Raw genomic sequence first — 18,609 nt, forward strand, 5'->3', positions numbered from 1 at the left:
ACTTGTTCACCATCATGACCCCAACCTGTAAACAGGAGGAGGTAACTCTATCATGCATTTTGACAGAATTATGCCCCTTTTTCGACTTAGAATTTACGTTAAAGTTTTTGTAATAGTTCAAATATTTTCAAAGTTCATTGACATATGGCTTTGAAACTTTGCACACTTGTTCACCATCATGACCCCAACCTGTAAACAGGAGGAGGTAACTCTATCAAGCATTTTTTTTACTATCAAGCACTAAGAATAGTCGAGCGTTGCTGTCCTACCGACAGCTCTTGTTTTACCTTTTTGTTTAGAGACTTCATGATTAAATTTGAAATGCATTTCTTAGTGGCAGTTAAACCTTTTATATTAACTTTTGCTTTATTATTATTTGTCTTGTTTTACTTAGAATATTTGCCTTACCAACTTAATCTTTTGGGTTATTCAGTGAAAGGTCACAGTGACATTTTTGAGGTCAGTGTGTCAAAGATTATATCATAGTGACACTTTCTGTAAATTCTTGTCCAAAAGGAATAAGGCTTAGTTTGTTTAGCATGTTCATTGCTTGTAGATAACCTCTATTGAATTTAGGTCAAAGGTCAAGGTCATACTTGAATAATTCATGACTTTGACCTTGAAATGACCTTGTTCTTTTCAAGGTCAAATTATTGAATTTTGCTAAATATATGAGGGGTGTTCGTGGAAGTTTAAGGACTTTTGCTGTAGTTTGATAAATAATAGGAATTGAAAAACAAGAAAAACACCATGAAAATATTTAATTCTTTTACAGCCAGCTGTAAAAATTACAATGAAATACATTAAACAATAAGTAAATTACAAATAATACAAAACATACACCTAAGCATACCCGGAGCATGCTAACGTCACATCAGTGCTAATTTTTTGTCAAATTTCCCCGATTGTCTTATCGACTCACTTCTCGACGTAATCTCCATTCACAGCGATATATTTTCTTGACCCATTTGTTGTGCATGTCCTCGTACCAGATGTTGTCAAATGACAAAACTATTCTCTGGGTTTCAATTTGTAATTCCAACCCGGAAACAAAGCGTCAGCCCCCAGCTGTGCTTTGATTTCCGGAAAAACTCGGAAATCCATCAGCGCAAGGTCCGGGCTATAGGGTGGATGCGTGAGCGTCTCGAATCCCAGGAGGTTGATTTCCAACTGCGTTGACTGTGCATGGTGGCTGGGGGCGTTGTCCTGGTGAAGAATAATCTGCTCGAGGTCGATCCCGTGGGCTTCTTCCGTATAGCCTGGACGAGATCCCGCCTTAGAACCTGAAAGTTTTCTATGAATAGCGTATTAAAAAATAATTCAATATATTGTTTTTCATTTATTTGATTAGTTTTATCTTATATTTAAAATAAAATAAATTATCATTTATGAGTGTCTATAATTACCTTTGAGTAATAATTGGCGGTCACAGTCTGTCCTTCCGGGATTTGGTGCTGTAATAGCATTCCCCGTGTTTTCCACCGCTTTTCTGAACCGGCGCTTTCTTTGGAGGAGGACTTCTGGGAGTTTTCCAGACAGATGATTCCTGTTTCGACTCGGGATCATAGTGGAGCAACCAAGTTTCATCCGTTGTGATGATGTGATCTTAAAATGACAACCCATCTCCTTCGACACGTTGCACGAATTCCCGGGAACAGTGTAATCAGCGTTCCCGCTCGGCGTTCTTCAGCAAAAGTCTTGGGACCCACCTGGCACTTATTTTAGACATATTGTCTTCTTTTAGCATCGCTTGTCATCCTCTATTGACTCTCTTTCGTTTCGGAACATGTTGTGCCATCTAAATACTAGTGATCTACAGCATTTCTTTGATGTACTAGATGCTTGAATCATTTTTTACGTCACTGTTGGTTTCTTTTCTATTCCTACACAAAACTTGATGATTGCCCTGACTTCAGCGTCGCTTCAGTGTCACTTTTCTCTTGATTTGTGTAAGCACCAGTGATGTTAAAACCGTTGTTATTCAAACAATTGGAACGATTTACGAGTAGAATTTTCAGGAAATGATGTTGACGTTGTATTTAACGCTTGTGCTTTTTCGTGACGTTATCCATTGCAATTTAAGAAAATTATTATCAATTAAATATATCGGTACCATTAACTTAAATAAGATAAAATCGGAGTGCTCCGGGTATGCGTTATGCAGTTCCTATAGAAACAAGTTTTGAGCGGTATTTGTCTACTCTTGTTAGTGAGCATTATACTACATATTGAGCACATATTTAAATTACATTTTGTGAAATAAATTGGATAAAAACGCACCATTAAGGAAAAAAATACAGCAGAAGTCCTTAAACTTCCCGAACACCCCTCGTCAATAGACTGATTTGATTATTTGGATAAAACATAAAACTTCAAAAGAAAAAACAACATATTGAGATGATTTAAAGAATTTACTTGTAACCAGTAATCAGTATGGGATATCAAACAAATTTGCTTGTAACTTTAATTTAACATTACTAAATATAACACTTGCCTGTAAAGGCCCATTATGCCTCAGAAAAGCTGTTATTTTCATTCCCCAAAGCTTCTGAGTTGTTGCAGGTGTCCTGTTTAAGTTTCCAAAATGCGGCAAAATACCATATTTTGCTTTGGCAATAAGTACAGTTATATCAATTAATATTTTATATGGGAGTCAAAACACATGTACTTCATTGTTTATATTATTTTCTATTTTTATAACAAATAATAATTGTTTGTCTTAATTTTTTACGTAAATTTTAACATATTTTCCGATTCCAGGAGGGTTGACCCTCTTAACTCAGGTTTTTCTGGATAACTAAACACTGTTATTGTCAATATCTCCACAAGTAACCATCTACTGATCCCAAAGTTATAGAACAATTTTTGAAGATTTGGAATTTATTTAAACAGTATCTTTTACTAGTATAATAAGCTATACAACCTAAAATTGAATTCATTTTTTCAGGACAGATTGACTAATAGAATAGAATATTTTAAAACAAATATAGTTATGTAACGTTAGTGAAAAATAAAATAATATTAAGACTGTTAAAAAAAAATTCTTTTTACCATTAATGACTGTTTAAGAATTTATTTTTTCACAATTTTAAGATTTTCTCTGATATCTTTTTTACCCATTTAAAGGTTGAACATATATCATCATCAAATATTGTCTTTTTGTTAAAGACCTAGTTTTTTTGTTCATTTGAAACGGCAGTTCTCACACGGTCATAGTTAGTAAGGGGAAATCGTTTTCAATGTGAAAAATGGGAAATCAAAGTTAGCTCCATTAAAGCTATTATCTGACTTAATCAAAACAGTGGGGAGCATTTAAGATTGTGAAGATGGTTAATAGAAGAGTGTAATTCAATACGGCGTACGTCATCGCCGAAAACCAACACTTGGCCATTTAAAGATTTGACTTCAGTAATAGGGCAACTGTAACCTTGGTCTTAAGGGGCAATGAAGATGAACAAATGAATTAAGACATCAGGTTAATTATACAGAATGAAAATCTGTTAGATTATGTATTATTATGTACAAAGAAGATTGCATAATAAACAGAATAGATCTTGTTGTTTTTGAATGATTAAATGATAGATTATTAATTGTTCTATATTTTTATAAAAGGAAGAAATTCTATCTTTAGATTATTTTCATATTAAAAAAATTAAGATTCAAAATATTAAATTTTTTAATGACGTTTTCGTACATGTAATAATTTCACTTCTCACATTATAGAAATCTTTAAAAAACAATTGTTTTCCTGTGAAACGAGCAATTAGCGATTGTTGAAGTTAACTGAATTTGAAAATGACAAGTTTCTCAGTAAATTTGACTTAAATATACCAAACACTAGAGACTCTTACCATACAATTAAAGGAAATTAATTAATATTTATTGCATTTAACATTTGAAAGCCTTAATTGTCTTTGTCTATGAGGAAAAGTAATGATTCTTGAATTTGATGAGAACTTTTTTGTGGAACCGCCATCTGTGATACTTTTGTCTCTCAAGGAAAAAAAAAATTGTCGGGACAGCGAAATAATGGATTCATGACGGCCCGGGAACTGTGACTGGGTGATGCCTCATTTGACCGGAGGAGGAGAGGAGCGGATACTTGTTGTAGGGGAACAAAGGTCGTGACAATAGGGGTTAATTTAGCAAGCAACAAGACACGAGGGGCCCTGTAGCGGCCTGACAAAATTTTATCAGATCGTCTTTGTATTCAACACAAAAGATATTGGATTGCAATTATTTCTTAGAAAAAAAAAGGTTTAACAGTTGAATATGTAAATTTGTAAATTATGATGTCTTTGTTAGGAGAGAATGCTCTTTCTAACTGTTAGGATTTCATAACGCCTTTAATATTAACTGAAAATGGTTTTTTAAACTATTGAATATCATCTTTTAAAATTAAATTATTTTACACTGAAAATTTCTGTTTCTTCAAAGCTTTTATCATCTATCTTTTTTTACTTTAATGTAAGTACTACCTAAATTTTATAAACAGAAACACCTGCTGATTCCATTCAATTTAATGCAAGAAATTGTTATTTGCAATATTCATTAAAGTAGCTATATACATGTATACCAATATACAAAAAAAATAATATAAAAATATATTTTTGTCTTTTGCAGTTTTAGATAATTTTACAAAAAAATTTGTTTGTGACAGAAAATTTCTTGTTGACATCTATTGAATATGGGATTTTTGTGTGTGTTTCTTTACAGCAGTTTCTTATCTGACTCTTAAATTGAATATTTAATCTCCATATACCTGATGCATCATTTAATCAAATTAGTTAAATGTCAGCCCATTCTCATACACTGACTAACATAAGGTCATTTAAAATGCCTCACAACTACAGTATATGGGTCATACCCCTTTACAGACTCATAGTAAAAAAATGCTTTGTCCTTTGTAATGAATGGATTTTTAGTCATTGATACAGGATAACTCACTCCTTTGTTTCAAAGAGGCTGTCCTAAATCGTAACACAATGGTTCCTTGTGTCTGGTTGTTGCCGGGGTATGCATGCGTCTCCATATAATTAGAGAAAACTTCCAAAAAAGGAGTTATCACAATTAAAGAAACCATAAATTGTGCTTTTCTGATGGCGTATTTGGCAGAAAATTTTGTTGGTATTAAATATTGAAGCCGGGTTCTGTCATGTACAAAGAATGTCTCAGCTAAGGGCCCTGTTCTGCTGGTGATTGGATTAAGAAAAAACTATTTGTCAGACGTCTGCCACCATGATTTTTTGAAAAGAAATTTTTGACACATTTGTGTTTCTAATTGGATAGTTTATGGGCAATCATTAAACATTAAGAGAAGAAATGTTGACCATAACTTATAGGAGCTTTTCATATTGGCCAATAAATTTGATTTGCTTAATGATTTGATATTCCATTTTCTTTTGTGTTAATGAGCCATCAATAATATGTTTTATAGAGATTTTTTTTTTTGATATATGAAAACAGAATGTTAGAATATTTTTCTTAATGAGTTTTTCGTGGTATATTAATTTTATTTAAAATAAAATACATAAAAGTTAAAAGAAAACAAATGACTTTTTGTTTAAAGCTTTTAGCATGTCTTGTCTTGAAGAAAAAGTCAAGCTATAAATTGATTACTGCAGTATCAACGTCCTTGCCGTCATGCAAAAACTTTAATATAGCCCAATAATCAATCATTTTAAAAGATACCAACATGAAACTTAGAATACTTGCTTATCATGACAAAGTTCAGTTGTTAGACAAGGGTCATAATTTTGAAAGAAACATTTTTTGAGTGATTCCCATTTTTACTTTACAATATTTAACAGAGGAACGTGAACAGTCTGACTGCAGTGCTCTCTTTAAATATATATATTTAAGAAAGATGGCTTACATGTTGTCTGTATTAACCCTATTAGATTTGATTAGCAGCCACCAGCATTATGTAAGAAATTTGAAGTCTAATCATCAACATTTACCTGCAACCTGTTTCTAAGTCACCTTAGTGTCAAAAAAATGAAGTCTGGTTGCCTGCCAAATAAATCTCGGAATAACCAGCTGACATTACCCGGGTTATTGACTTTGTTAATCATTATGCCATGTTTGCTGAGGAAGGGGCATTTAGGTTGTTGATCTTGTTTTTTTGTTTTGTTTTTTTTTCAAATGAGTAAGGTATTTGGATATAAGTTTACTTGTTGTAACAAAGGACTTACTTTTGGCATAATGAAGGAGTTCCAGGCTCTGTCTTCTTACCTGAGTAAAAGTTTGAATGACCTGAAATGTAACCTTAACAAAGGTAAAAAGTGTTCTCCTGCATTATCATGCATTTGTTTGTATGAATGTATTTTAGTTTGTGTTGGAAGCTATAAGCTTATTGAAACACTCCCAAATCTGTTCCAGAAACAAACCAGTACTTAGCAATAAATGTAATGTTTCTTGCTCAAGGAAACAACGGCTTGCCTCTGACAGGGTTTGAACCCAAGCGGTCAACAGTTCTTAGTGTACTAGTACGTCGCAATAACCCGACTTGGCCATGTCACTACTTATCATGCATTGAATAAAGAGGTTTATGCAACACAACTAGCAACTGCTTAAATAATACATTAATAAAGTTCCAAAATAAGATACAAAATTTATTCTTGTTAAATTATCATTAATTTTGATAAATGAGCTAAATTATCTCCGATATCCAAACTTAGTTTTGTTCTGTAACAATTGTGTTTTAACAGCTTGAATAATTTCAGTTGTAGAAAAGGGAATTATCATCATAAAAATCTCATTTTAAATTGAATGTATTTAGGGTATCTTAAAGGAAGCATTGTATTGTAACAAAATTAAGTGATTACCTTTGAGCGGTTCGTTGTGGACATTGAGCAGCTGTCCTGTGTTGACCTTTGGTCAGTATGAACTCAGATGACCACTCTGTCACATCTGTTAGCTATGGCTGGTAACAAGTACACACAATAGTCCTTTTTTCTTAATTTTAATTTGAATGTGAATAATTTATTTTGGATCAACTTTTTCTAAATAAAGCTGGTGTTTTGGGGATTTCTTTTTATTAAAAATTGTTGAATTATTGTTTTCCATTAAAGTAGTTAGAATTCTTTTTGAATAATACATGTAAAAATAAATCCACTATTTCATGTACAAATTGAATATTTCTTTCTATTTGCAGAGAAAAAATGTATATTTTATGGATCATTTCTGGAGGATGTTATGTAATGATATATTATTAGTTATTTCTCAAGTTGGCATCAAAGTTTACATAACTTTATAATATATAACATTAATTAATATTGTGAAAATATGCAAGTAATTATATAATAAATCTGACCTTCCAGGGAGATGAATGAATTAAGTTGTATTATGTAAACCATTCCTAAAAGAATTAAAAGAGACTGTTCTTATTTGCCTCTTAATGATAAGATGCTTGCAGTTATTGGTATTTGAATGGACATCTTTGTTTACTTATAAAGCACTGCCAATGCTTTAAGTTTCAAGACTTAATTCACATAAAAATAAATAAAAAATTTTGTATAATTTTTATCAATGATTTTATATTGTTTTATACCTCAATTATTCAAAATATGCAAAATTCATTGAAAAATTTTTCTCCCCAAGGGCAAAATTGTGTATGATTAAAGACACTTCAACAGATAGAAATTAACTAAGATGCATCAAAATTTCTAAAATTAGAGTTGTGATTACAGAGAATGGCCATAGTGACTTAATTAGATTGCCAGAGTTTATTACAGGTTTGATTTGTCTTCCTGTATGACAGAGCGATATCATGCCATATATAGAGGAAAAAATCGTTGACGCTGAATGCCTGAAGCCACCTGTAAAGCACCTAAAAATAAATCAACACCTTGGAAGCTATTCGTTACTTTAAAGTCTCGGTAGAAACTATTCATACCCTTTAATTAAAGATTCAATCCATGTGTGAAATTTGATGTTTCGCCAGAGGATGGACATCTGCCTATCGGGACACTTGTACAACGATCTATGGACACATATAGAAATTGCTACCTATATTTAGCAGCATTGTAATAAACTGTTGAATAGAAACTGGTCAAGCATTGTGGTCAATTTGTTTACAAATGATGCATCTGAGGAAATAGGAAAGTCAGATTGCCAAAATTGGTATTACATGTGTACAAGTTAAATTCAAGTTCAATAATAAAGAGAAATAAATTAAGACAGTCAGAATGGACATGATTTAAAATAATAAAACAGATGAAAAATGAGAATGCAAAGATTCTTTTTTAAAAGAGAGGGCCATTTGTTGGTGTTTATTTTTTTTATATTCATTATCTTAAATCTCTCTTTAAGGAAAGCAACACATAGTCAGAGTGAAATTAGCTGGAAACAAGGGGAGTGAAATTTGTCAGTATTCCCAAATAAAGAACACGTTTTCATCACAGTGTTTTCAAGCAGTCATGGCCATTTTTTGGTTGAGTAATTTTTGAAATATCTTTATTTGAGAGAGATGACAACCCAAGAGAATTTATCGATCTTGGACAAACGAAGAAAACAAAACAAATCTTAAAACAGCAAAACGGGAAAAACGGGACAATTTTGAGCAATCTGTCGCTCCAGCTTGCTTAGACCATATAACGGTCATTAATATTCCAGTCACAAAATACCCAGCACAATTAATCTAATTTGTACGAAAGCATCAAATCGTGAACAATACCGTGAACCAAAGAATATTTACACGGAAAAGATCGCATTTACTCAAATCACGTTAGTAGAATAATTTTTGTTAAAAGGTCGTACGAAGGGGTCGGAATGAGATGATTGTGAAATACTTGTTTGATGATCGGCATCCAATAGTTGTTGATGGCTGATTTGTTTCTGACATGCTTTGTTCCCAGATTATAGGGTGTTGAATAGGGGAAAGTTGCCTTCTTTGTCTAGTTTTTGGCAGTTTTTGTTTTCTTAAGTCTTCATTTTCTCAAGTTACTGTATAGATTTAAGGAAAGTTTGACTGATGTATCACCTGTAGTAACATACAGACGAAATGTGTTCGTAAACTTCTTTTTCAAGCATGATAAATTATTTTGTGTTTTTAAGTGTTTTACAATCCATATAGTTAAGATCCCACATGCGTGATATTTGATAATTATGTTGTGTTCATAAAGTGTTTAACAATCTATAAGTAATGTTTAATATGCATAATATTTTAGACGTTCGGTTTAAAAATATAACATAAATTAATGAGGTGTTCTTTTTATCATTTTATTTTGTTTTCTTTTTATGTATGTCTAGATGAAATAAAATTAAATGAAATTTTGATTTAGATTAAGCAATTTGATGAAATTGATAGAATGTGGTGTATTTAAGTTGTTAATAGGAATTAAAATTGCTTTCTTTTCATAATTATACTATATAATAATTATAGTGTTTTTTATGAAGGGATAAACATCGAGGTCTCTGATTAGTAGGACTATATTTTTTGAGGGGGATAGTTAGCTGAAAATTAATGTGTTCAAGACATTAGGCCCATCAACGCTGTGAAGGTTATATATGACAGTCTTTTAGATAAGATATTACATTATATAAGGGAGGTTTTAGGTGCATCTCCATACATTATGTCAGGCATGGGTTTGTACCTGAATAGAACGTCTGTAAGTTTGCTGACTGGATACCTTCTTCATAATTATGAAACTTGACAGTACCGTACATGAACAGGCTCAATGACAAACCGAACCTGCAACATCTTCAATTTTGCCATAATGGGCTTTCTTTAGGGATTCTTATTTTCTCTAATGAAAATGACTACAAAAGTGAGGGGCTAGTGATTTAACTCGTAGCCTGGTGGTGGCTAGTGATTTAACTCGTAGCCTGGTATAGTGGCTAGTGATTTAACTCGTAGCCTGGTATAGTGGCTAGTGATTTAACTCGTAGCCTGGTAGTGGCTAGTGATTTAACTCGTAGCCTGGTATAGTGGCTAGTGATTTAACTCGTAGCCTGGTAGTGGCTAGTGATTTAACTCGTAGCCTGGTATAGTGGCTAGTGATTTAACTCGTAGCCTGGTGGTGGCTAGTGATTTAACTCGTAGCCTGGTAGTGGCTAGTGATTTAACTCATAGCCTGGTATAGTGGCTAGTGATTTAACTCGTAGCCTGGTGGTGGCTAGTGATTTAACTCGTAGCCTGGTATAGTGGCTAGTAATTTAACTCTTAGCCTGGTGGTGGCTAGTGATTTAACTCGTAGCCTGGTGGTGGCTAGTGATTTAACTCGTAGCCTGGTATAGTGGCTAGTGATTTAACTCGTAGCCTGGTAGTGGCTACCTGAATCTACCTATGTAAACAGTGCAGACCAAGATGACTGGGTCCACTTCTGTACTGTCTGATCATGGTCTGCACTGTGCCATATTCAGTCAATAAATATTTTAAACATATTTCAAAATGATCCCTTAAAATAATGATGAAAGATCATCACCTCAGTGCAGTAATGAGTTTAAATTCCTATTTAATTATATAAGATGTTAACACATTACTGCACTAAGGTGATGTCTGATGTAAAAGTCCATTAAATTTATTAAGCATGGTAAGGGGGAAATTATATTAATTATGAGACTAATAAGACATGTTCTCTATAATTAGAGTTACCTAAACATTGAATCGCATGACTAAATACGCCAGATCATTAAAATTTAAAACAATGCTTATCTCAAATCTGTCATTAGAAAAAAATATAAAACATGGAAATTTGCATATTATATGTTAAATCACATGTCACAGTTTATAATAATTCCCAAGATCATCATTCTTACAGCTAAGATAACATTAAGTACACATGCACTTATCAAGATGAAGGCATTGTGCTGGAAAAAACAATATGAAAATTAAAATAGAGAGATTTATCTATTTTTAAAATAGGAAGCATGTTTTTTAATGGAATATTGTTGATCAAATGTCCCAGTGGATTAGAAAAGTTTTAAGAGTATCACTTGATGCTTATTTTGAGCTCTCCCTGAATGCAATTTACAAATTGGCCATCTGTTGAAAGGAAGAAAAAAAAACTGGGGAGAATTAAGTCAATTATACTTGTGAGGGTATCTTGATGTGTTAAAAACAATTTGTTAGCTGTACTCATTTCTATTGTTAAAATGTAAATTTTTCAGGAGAATTTGTAATTTATGCTCGAGGAGAATCTAGGAATACAGTGGAACAAAGAGGATAAATAGTTTCTTCTTTAATATATAGTAATTCACTGTTTGTGTGGGTTTTATAGCTTTAATACTTTGCAAAAAAATGATGGTTAAGAATAAGTTAAGAAAATTTGATGTACATTTTATTGATCCACTGTATTAAATTTTACTTTTTGCATCTTTGCGGTAATGTTGACTTATCTAATGCCATCAATATTAATATAAAGTCTGGCTGGCTATGGAGTATTAATACATCCTTGACCACTATCAATACAGTGTTGCCACTAAATTATAGAGTTTTGGTATTAAAACCTCATAGAATGAATAAGGATGTTGTTCTTTATTATAAATGAGAAATCACTGACAAATCAAAGTAATAATTTAACTTTGTCAAACTAAATTTTTAAGCTCACCTGAGCACATGGTCCACATGGTGTGCTGTAAGGATTGTTGGCCTGTCATAAGTGCTGCGCACAGTGTGTCTGTCTTCCACAATTACAGTACATGTAGTTTAAATTACATCAGTTTTGTAACCACTCTCTCAGATTTAGGATATTGATTGATAGTTATTCAAACCAAACCCTATGGTCAAACTAGGCGATTACATGATTTTACAGTCTTATCTAAGAAAAGCCTTTAAACATCTCACTAACTGTAACTAGTGTAAATCATTGTATTGATAACCACTACCAAGTTCGTTTAGAAAAATGACTTGTTTTTTTTTAATACATGTAGTTAAAATGCCCAAACCAGAAAATTTTAAAATGTTGCAAGTTGCAGTTGATTTAGTCTGTTAATAATAAGCTGTAGAAATCTTTACCAACAGCATATTCATTTATTATAACTAATAACCTATATATGTTTATATGAAACAAAATTGTATTATAATTTCAGATTTGATTTCAACTACAACTGAGTGTTGCCCATTAAAGTATCTGTATATAGAAGCTGTGACAATAAACAACAAAACAGAATTGACAGAGATGTTGAAAAATTCAGGCAATTCATTCAGACTGTGAAAATGGAAGGATTTACTCTTCATTTAAAAAAACTAGACATTTGTTAAGTCTGGTGCAGCTATTTTAGACTATTTTATACATAAGGAAAGCACATTTGGATTTTTTCATGAAACATTTTCATTTCATTTCATTATTGTCTTTGTAAATAAAGATTGTCTGTAAAATTGTCACAATGTTTTTGTTAAGTATCACTGCCATGTGTTTTATGTTAGAGATATGTTCATTTTATAAACATAGTTTTTATATCTTTCAATATGTACTTAATGTTTAAGCTGTAATTCCAATTAGTTCTCTGGCAGAACTTGAAAATTGTAATTATGCTCCCCCCCCCCTACACACACACAGTTGTATCCCCTCATACAATAACTCAAAATTTTGTTTTTAATTACAACATTTGTATAATAAACTAAGACATTCCCACTATCAAACTAAAATTGACCTTAACTCAATTATGGCCTTGACCTTGAAGGTTAAATTATTGAATGTTCACTGATTTTTGCTATAATTGACTGAAACTTTGTAATTAATGAATTGATTATCTTTATACTTGGACAAAACAACATTTTGGACAAGGCCAGTTTATAGGTTGAACTGACCTTGACCTTGAGCTTTAAATGAACTTGACCATCAAGATCTAATTATTTAATTTGCTTAAATTATCATAAGTTTGTTTTGTCCGTACAGATTTGATTTATACTGTAATAAAACAAGACTTGTGACCAAACACACATATTGCATAACTTAGATGCAACCTTGACCTTTAATTGGCCTTGACTATCAAGATCAAATATATGAAATTCTCTTGTCTTTATTTCTTTTACTGGTTTGAACCTTTTATGTATAAGTGGATTAACTTCATGTTTAGACACATTAAACTTTAGAATAAGACCTTTGTGTATATCAGACTCAAATTGACCTTAACTGATGCTAAACCTTGAAGGTCAAATACTTGAATTTTCTTTGATTTTGATATAATTGGCTGTAATTTTTTAATTAATCAAAGGATTATCTTCATACTTGGACAAAATAATCCTTTGGACAAAGCTTTCTAAAAGGTTGAGCTGACCTTGATCTCTAGCTTTAAATGACCTAGACTGTCAAGGTCAAAATTATTGAATTTGTCATAATTATGTTGTCCAAACAGAGTCTTGATTTCATGTCTTGTCTTTCTGAGATAGATTTAATCGAAAATGGCAACCGAATCACCCTCAGATTTAATGTCCCTAAATTGCTACCTTATCCCCCTTATTAAATTTCTAAAATGGCCAACCCCCATATGAATTATAACTATATGATTTTTATAAACAAATTGATTTTTGTTCAATACTGCAGCCTTAGAAGTTTTGTTTATGCTATTTTGATTAGTTTGTTCAAAGATTATGGAGAGCTATTGTACTCACCAAGGTGTAGGTGTCAATGTTACACGTTGGTTAAGTTTTTGCATGCAAGTTGGTATCTCCAAAAGTAAGGGAAACGTTTGAAACTTCACACACTTATTTTAGAGCACTGATCAAGGCTGATAACTCTTACATGGACTTTGACAGAATTATGGCCCTTTTTGAACTTAAAAAAAATCTACACTAGCCCATTACTCAAGCACTTTTAAAGGTATCAATATGTAAATTTGGCATACTTGCTTATCATGACAAGGTGCAGATGCAAGGCTTTTCTAGACTATTCTGAAATCTTACTATTACTAGTATTCTGAATGCTTAACTAAATTGGAGTTATTCCCTCTTTCTTCACCTAGATTTTTTTTTGTCAAAATTGCTAATAAAGTAGAATGATTTTAAAACTATCAAAGGTATCAACACTAAGAATCTTTTGTTAAAATTAGTTATTGATAAAACATATTGAAAACTATCAAACACATTGTACTGAAATCACTCTTGCTAATTTGGCCAAGGCATATCAGTAAGACAAGGGACATAATAAAGTAATCCGTATTTCTAAAGGTTGTTGCTCATTCACATGGAAAATAATTAAACATTTTTATAAATACCAGTATCTGGAACACAGAATAGACATAGGAATTTTACTTACCTCCTGGGCATTGGCATTACACTGTTTAACCAAAGTTTTTGTTGTTACAGTTTTGTTAACCAGTGTTTGTGTGCAAGTTGGTATCTCCAAAAGTACTAAAGGAATTGGGTTGAAACCTCACACGATTATTTGAGAGCATAATAGAAAGTCACTACCCAAGGTCCATAACTCAAACATGGAAACATGGATTGTGACAGAATTATGACCTTTTTTGAACTTAGAACATTCTGCAATATCAAGGCTCTTGTTTTACTTTCAAGTACCAAAGATAGTCAAGTATTCGGTCCTATTGACAAAGTGCTCAAATAAGTTGAACAGTTTGAGCTTGACTTGAAAGTTGTCAATTAAACTTGATAGTTTTAACTTGACCTAAATGTGGCCATATACAGTGGATAGCTTTTTTAGCTTGATTTGAAGGATGTCGGTTAAACTTGATAATTTTGACCTTACCACCAGTGGACATAAAAACAAAATAGTTTTGACTTGACCTTAAGGTGGACATATATTCTGAAAAGTTTGCGCTTAACTTGAGTTATTGTATAAACTTGATTGATTTATTTTTGAATTGACCTAAAAGTTGCCATGTAAACTTTATTATGATTTGACTTTACCTAAAAGTTATATGAAACCCTGTCAAAAAGTATAAATTATAAATGCTTGTTCAAATTTCAAAATAAACAGTAATTTACACTATGCATTTGACATGATTGAGATAGGTTAAAAAAACCACAACACATCACAAAGTGTTGTTTTTGTTGTTAGTACGATAAGCATGATTATTTAAGTTGATAATTTAACAAGAAAATAACACTTTAACATGTTTAATCACCACCCGTTGAACATAACCGTTTCACTATAAAAAGCAAGTGATTTTAATCAACTAAAATAGAACTTTGAAATTGTATAGAAGAAACTAATTGGAAATAATATAACAAGAAAGTGGCATTCTTGTGCTGTTCTGTGTGAGAAGTTGGTTAAGTCATGCTGAGAATTGGATATTGACTATTTATAATAATCGGAAACTAATTTATTAATGTAAAGGTTATAAAGATATTTTATAAGATATTTTAAATCGTTGCATAGTAACTTTAGAATTGAAATGTCAGTTAATAATGTCAATGTAAAATGATAGCCAGTTTTTGTAGATGCAGTTAATTGATTTAAATGATGTGAAATTTTCAATTTAACTCCCAGCGTCATGGTTAATGGTGAAAAGGTAAATTATGCCAGTCCATTGTTAGTTTGTTAAAGGGACTCCACTGAGGTTTCTTTACATGACGGGACAGAAAATAATATTTCAGGATTAATGTTCCATTTGATGTAGGTATAGACCAATACCTTGTGTGAAAAATTTCAGATCATTTGCTCACTCTGGTTTTATAGAATGATTATTCTAATTGTGTTTAATTTATTTCTGAGTATAATTTCTTTGCATATCTTTCTGTTTTCAGTGCCCCAGCTGATCTATGTAAAAAATCCAATTTTATGTATTAAGCTTTTAAACCACAGTGTAGTCCCTTTAAGATTCAGTATAATAACGATTTTGTGGTCTTTATAAGCAAAGCAAATGTTTGATATAGTTTGTAGTATCAACAAATTCTGTCACCGGACAGCTTGGCATTAAATTTTGTAAACTATTTATAGACATGTGGAAAGCGACCAAAATTGTCTGATTTATAGTGGATATTGATGTAAATCTTGATAAAATATCTTGTATTTCATTAAAAACTTAGCTAAAAAAGATATAGCAATTATTAAAGCAGTGTTGGTTTAGTGTCATTTAATACAAATGATATATGTTATTTTGTTTACATGATGGTGATTTTTATGTTCAACAAAATTTTACCTTTGAGCATGCAGCATATTCTCTGGTTTGTTCTTCTCTTTACCTGCCACACTTCTTATCACCTTTTATTATAACCTGATATTTTACATGTTTGATGTGTTGGTACCCTTCATGGTCCTTTATCTGATGATGTTTCAGGTCAATGGCCCATAATCACTGAGGGTAAAGTTTAGTTTTCATTTCTGTTCATTATAGCAAAGGCGGTTGCTTTCAGCTTTGTGACAGGGACATGGGGAGCTTTTCTCAGTCATACCTAATATTCTTGTTCTAAAGAAATGGTCATACAATTGCTTTCAGAAAACTAAATAATCTTATTTTCACAGTAAAGATTATTTCCACAAATTTATTATTTATTTATAACCATCTCGGCAACATTTCGCAGACATTTATACCCTTGAAATGAGCTGATCACACTGTATTAATACCATTTTATGACCATTATTTTATGTTCTTAGTTCAGAAAAAATATTCAATGACCCATTATTATGTGATTTTACGATAACTGATCTGTTGGACCAGCTGCCCAAAGGTTCATTTGAGGTCATTCTAGGACTTTCTACAAAACTGCTATCCTTCAGGGTTATAAAACTGATTGGTTATGTTTTCTGAGTTTTGTCTCAATCCCAGGATTTTCATTGGTCAGTGCACATTCTGTGGCAGTTTCTGACCAATCAAATAACTGAGATCAACTCAGTTTGAGCTTTTTGAATTTATTTATAACCTCTGACCAAAGTTTCAGACTCAGATTCAGAATATTTTTACCATGCATAATCTAATGTGTTATGATCCCCTAACCCATGTCTGAATCTGCACATGAGTTTACAAATTGAGTTTTAACATAGGTCAATAGTTAGTTCATGTCACTTTAATACAATACGTAGTTGCATTGATATATTAAAAGTAAATTATGGAAACTGGAGAAAAAAAAATTTGTATTCAGTATTTAGGAGATTAAGTTGTTGAGATTACATGCCGTCTTTCTTAACATATTTTTACACATGTTTCTTTAATTTGTATCACTTAAATTAGTGCAGCAGGGGAAAGAACAGCAGTATTTTGTTAACATTTGAAGTGATGCTCAAATATAATAGCAAATATGTTTTAATTTGATTTTACTTATAGTTAAATTATCAGAGTAGGATAACGTAAAACTGTTTTATATGAATAAAGTTTAAAGCCTTTAGCTCAAGATTAATACTTATGGTGCTCAAAAAAGTCAAACTTTATTTTGTGTAATTATTCTTTTAAACCATGATGTATAAATGACTTAAGCATAAGCTATGGATTAATTTCCTTTATAAACAATATTTAGAAGTTATATCTTGTCAACTTAGAGAATATCTCACAGTAAATTTACTTTTTTGCAAAGTTTATAAACTCCTTCGGTGCTTTACTGTTAGTTCTCATTGGTCTCCTGCAAAGATAACTCCAAATTATCCATAGAACATTCTTTGAAACTCACAATACTAGCAACAATTCTTCATGTAATAAACACTGCTGAAGGCGTAAAGGGTCATAATTGCAGGTCAATGACCAAGACCCGTTTTTAGCATGGATTTTTAACCGTCTGTAAACTTCTTGGTTAAGGTTTGCACGAACGTTATAATCCCAAAATGACCGAAGTTGTTCATATTGAACTTAACACCATTCTCCAGGGTCATTATTGTAGGCCATTGATCACCAAGAACTATAACTCTAGCATTTAATTGTACTGATTTTTATGTAATTAGATTCTTTTACAGCTGTGGTTCTACTCTATTTACTGACTTCAATTTTCTTGCAGTTCTTGTTGAAGGATGTTAAAGGTAAAATTTATGCTTTTCAGTGGAAGTACTTTCAAGAACAACCATTGATGTAGCTGCAATTGTGTTCATGTAAATATCTTGTAACAGTTTTGTAAATTTTGTCAGAAAAATAAATGATGAAATTTATGTTGTCTAATTTATAATAAAAGAGAAAAAGATTTTAATAAATCAAGACTACCTGGTGTTTAATCAAGAACTAAACTTTTATGGCATGTATTATTCATGTAGCTATGAGGCAAATTAACGGAAGTAGATCATAATAATGATATCATTTTAAATTAGTATGTTTCAAGGAGGAAGATATTGTCTTGTTATATATGTGCATTGTATATGTCATAGTTATAATGAATCTTTATCTTAAGTTGACATCGTTTTATCATGTGTGTTACGGGGCTGTGACGCTATGAGGTCCCAAGTTCGATATTAAGTAGGTCCTGAGGATAAGGAATAAACACCAGCAAGATCGGACATCTATAGCTCGCTCCTTATACAGTATTTTCTATGACCAATCATTTTATTGTATCTTTTCGTAGTTTTGAAATCCTGTTAAAATTCTGGCCATTTGGTGTTCATAAATAATGGCACACACATTTGTGAATTATTTATTTATTAACATACCAAAAAGGTGCAGTCATATATCAAAGCTCCGAGCTGTATTACTGTGTGTAAAAATAAAGACGGTCAATTTTTAAAATCGGGACCCATGTGGAAAGGTCGGGTTAGTTTGAGCATTTTAAAAAACTGACTTAAAACTTAG

General features: G+C 31.8%; 1 protein-coding gene across 1 annotated transcript in view; it reads left to right on the plus strand.

Annotated features, from left to right (window-relative positions):
- LOC132760228 (cleavage and polyadenylation specificity factor subunit 5-like) overlaps positions 1–12,325 on the plus strand; it is a 34,464-nt gene extending 22,139 nt beyond the window's left edge. The window contains exon 7 of the mRNA XM_060752163.1: positions 12,034–12,325. Coding sequence (XP_060608146.1) covers positions 12,034–12,055 — 22 coding nt within the window. The 3' untranslated portion in view covers positions 12,056–12,325. The remainder of the gene's footprint in view (positions 1–12,033) is intronic.
- Positions 12,326–18,609: the final 6,284 nt, after the last annotated feature.

This window comes from Ruditapes philippinarum, unplaced genomic scaffold (genome assembly GCF_026571515.1).
Source record: "Ruditapes philippinarum isolate M1 unplaced genomic scaffold, ASM2657151v2 ctg2196_1_1_1_1, whole genome shotgun sequence".
NCBI lineage: Eukaryota > Metazoa > Mollusca > Bivalvia > Venerida > Veneridae > Ruditapes > Ruditapes philippinarum.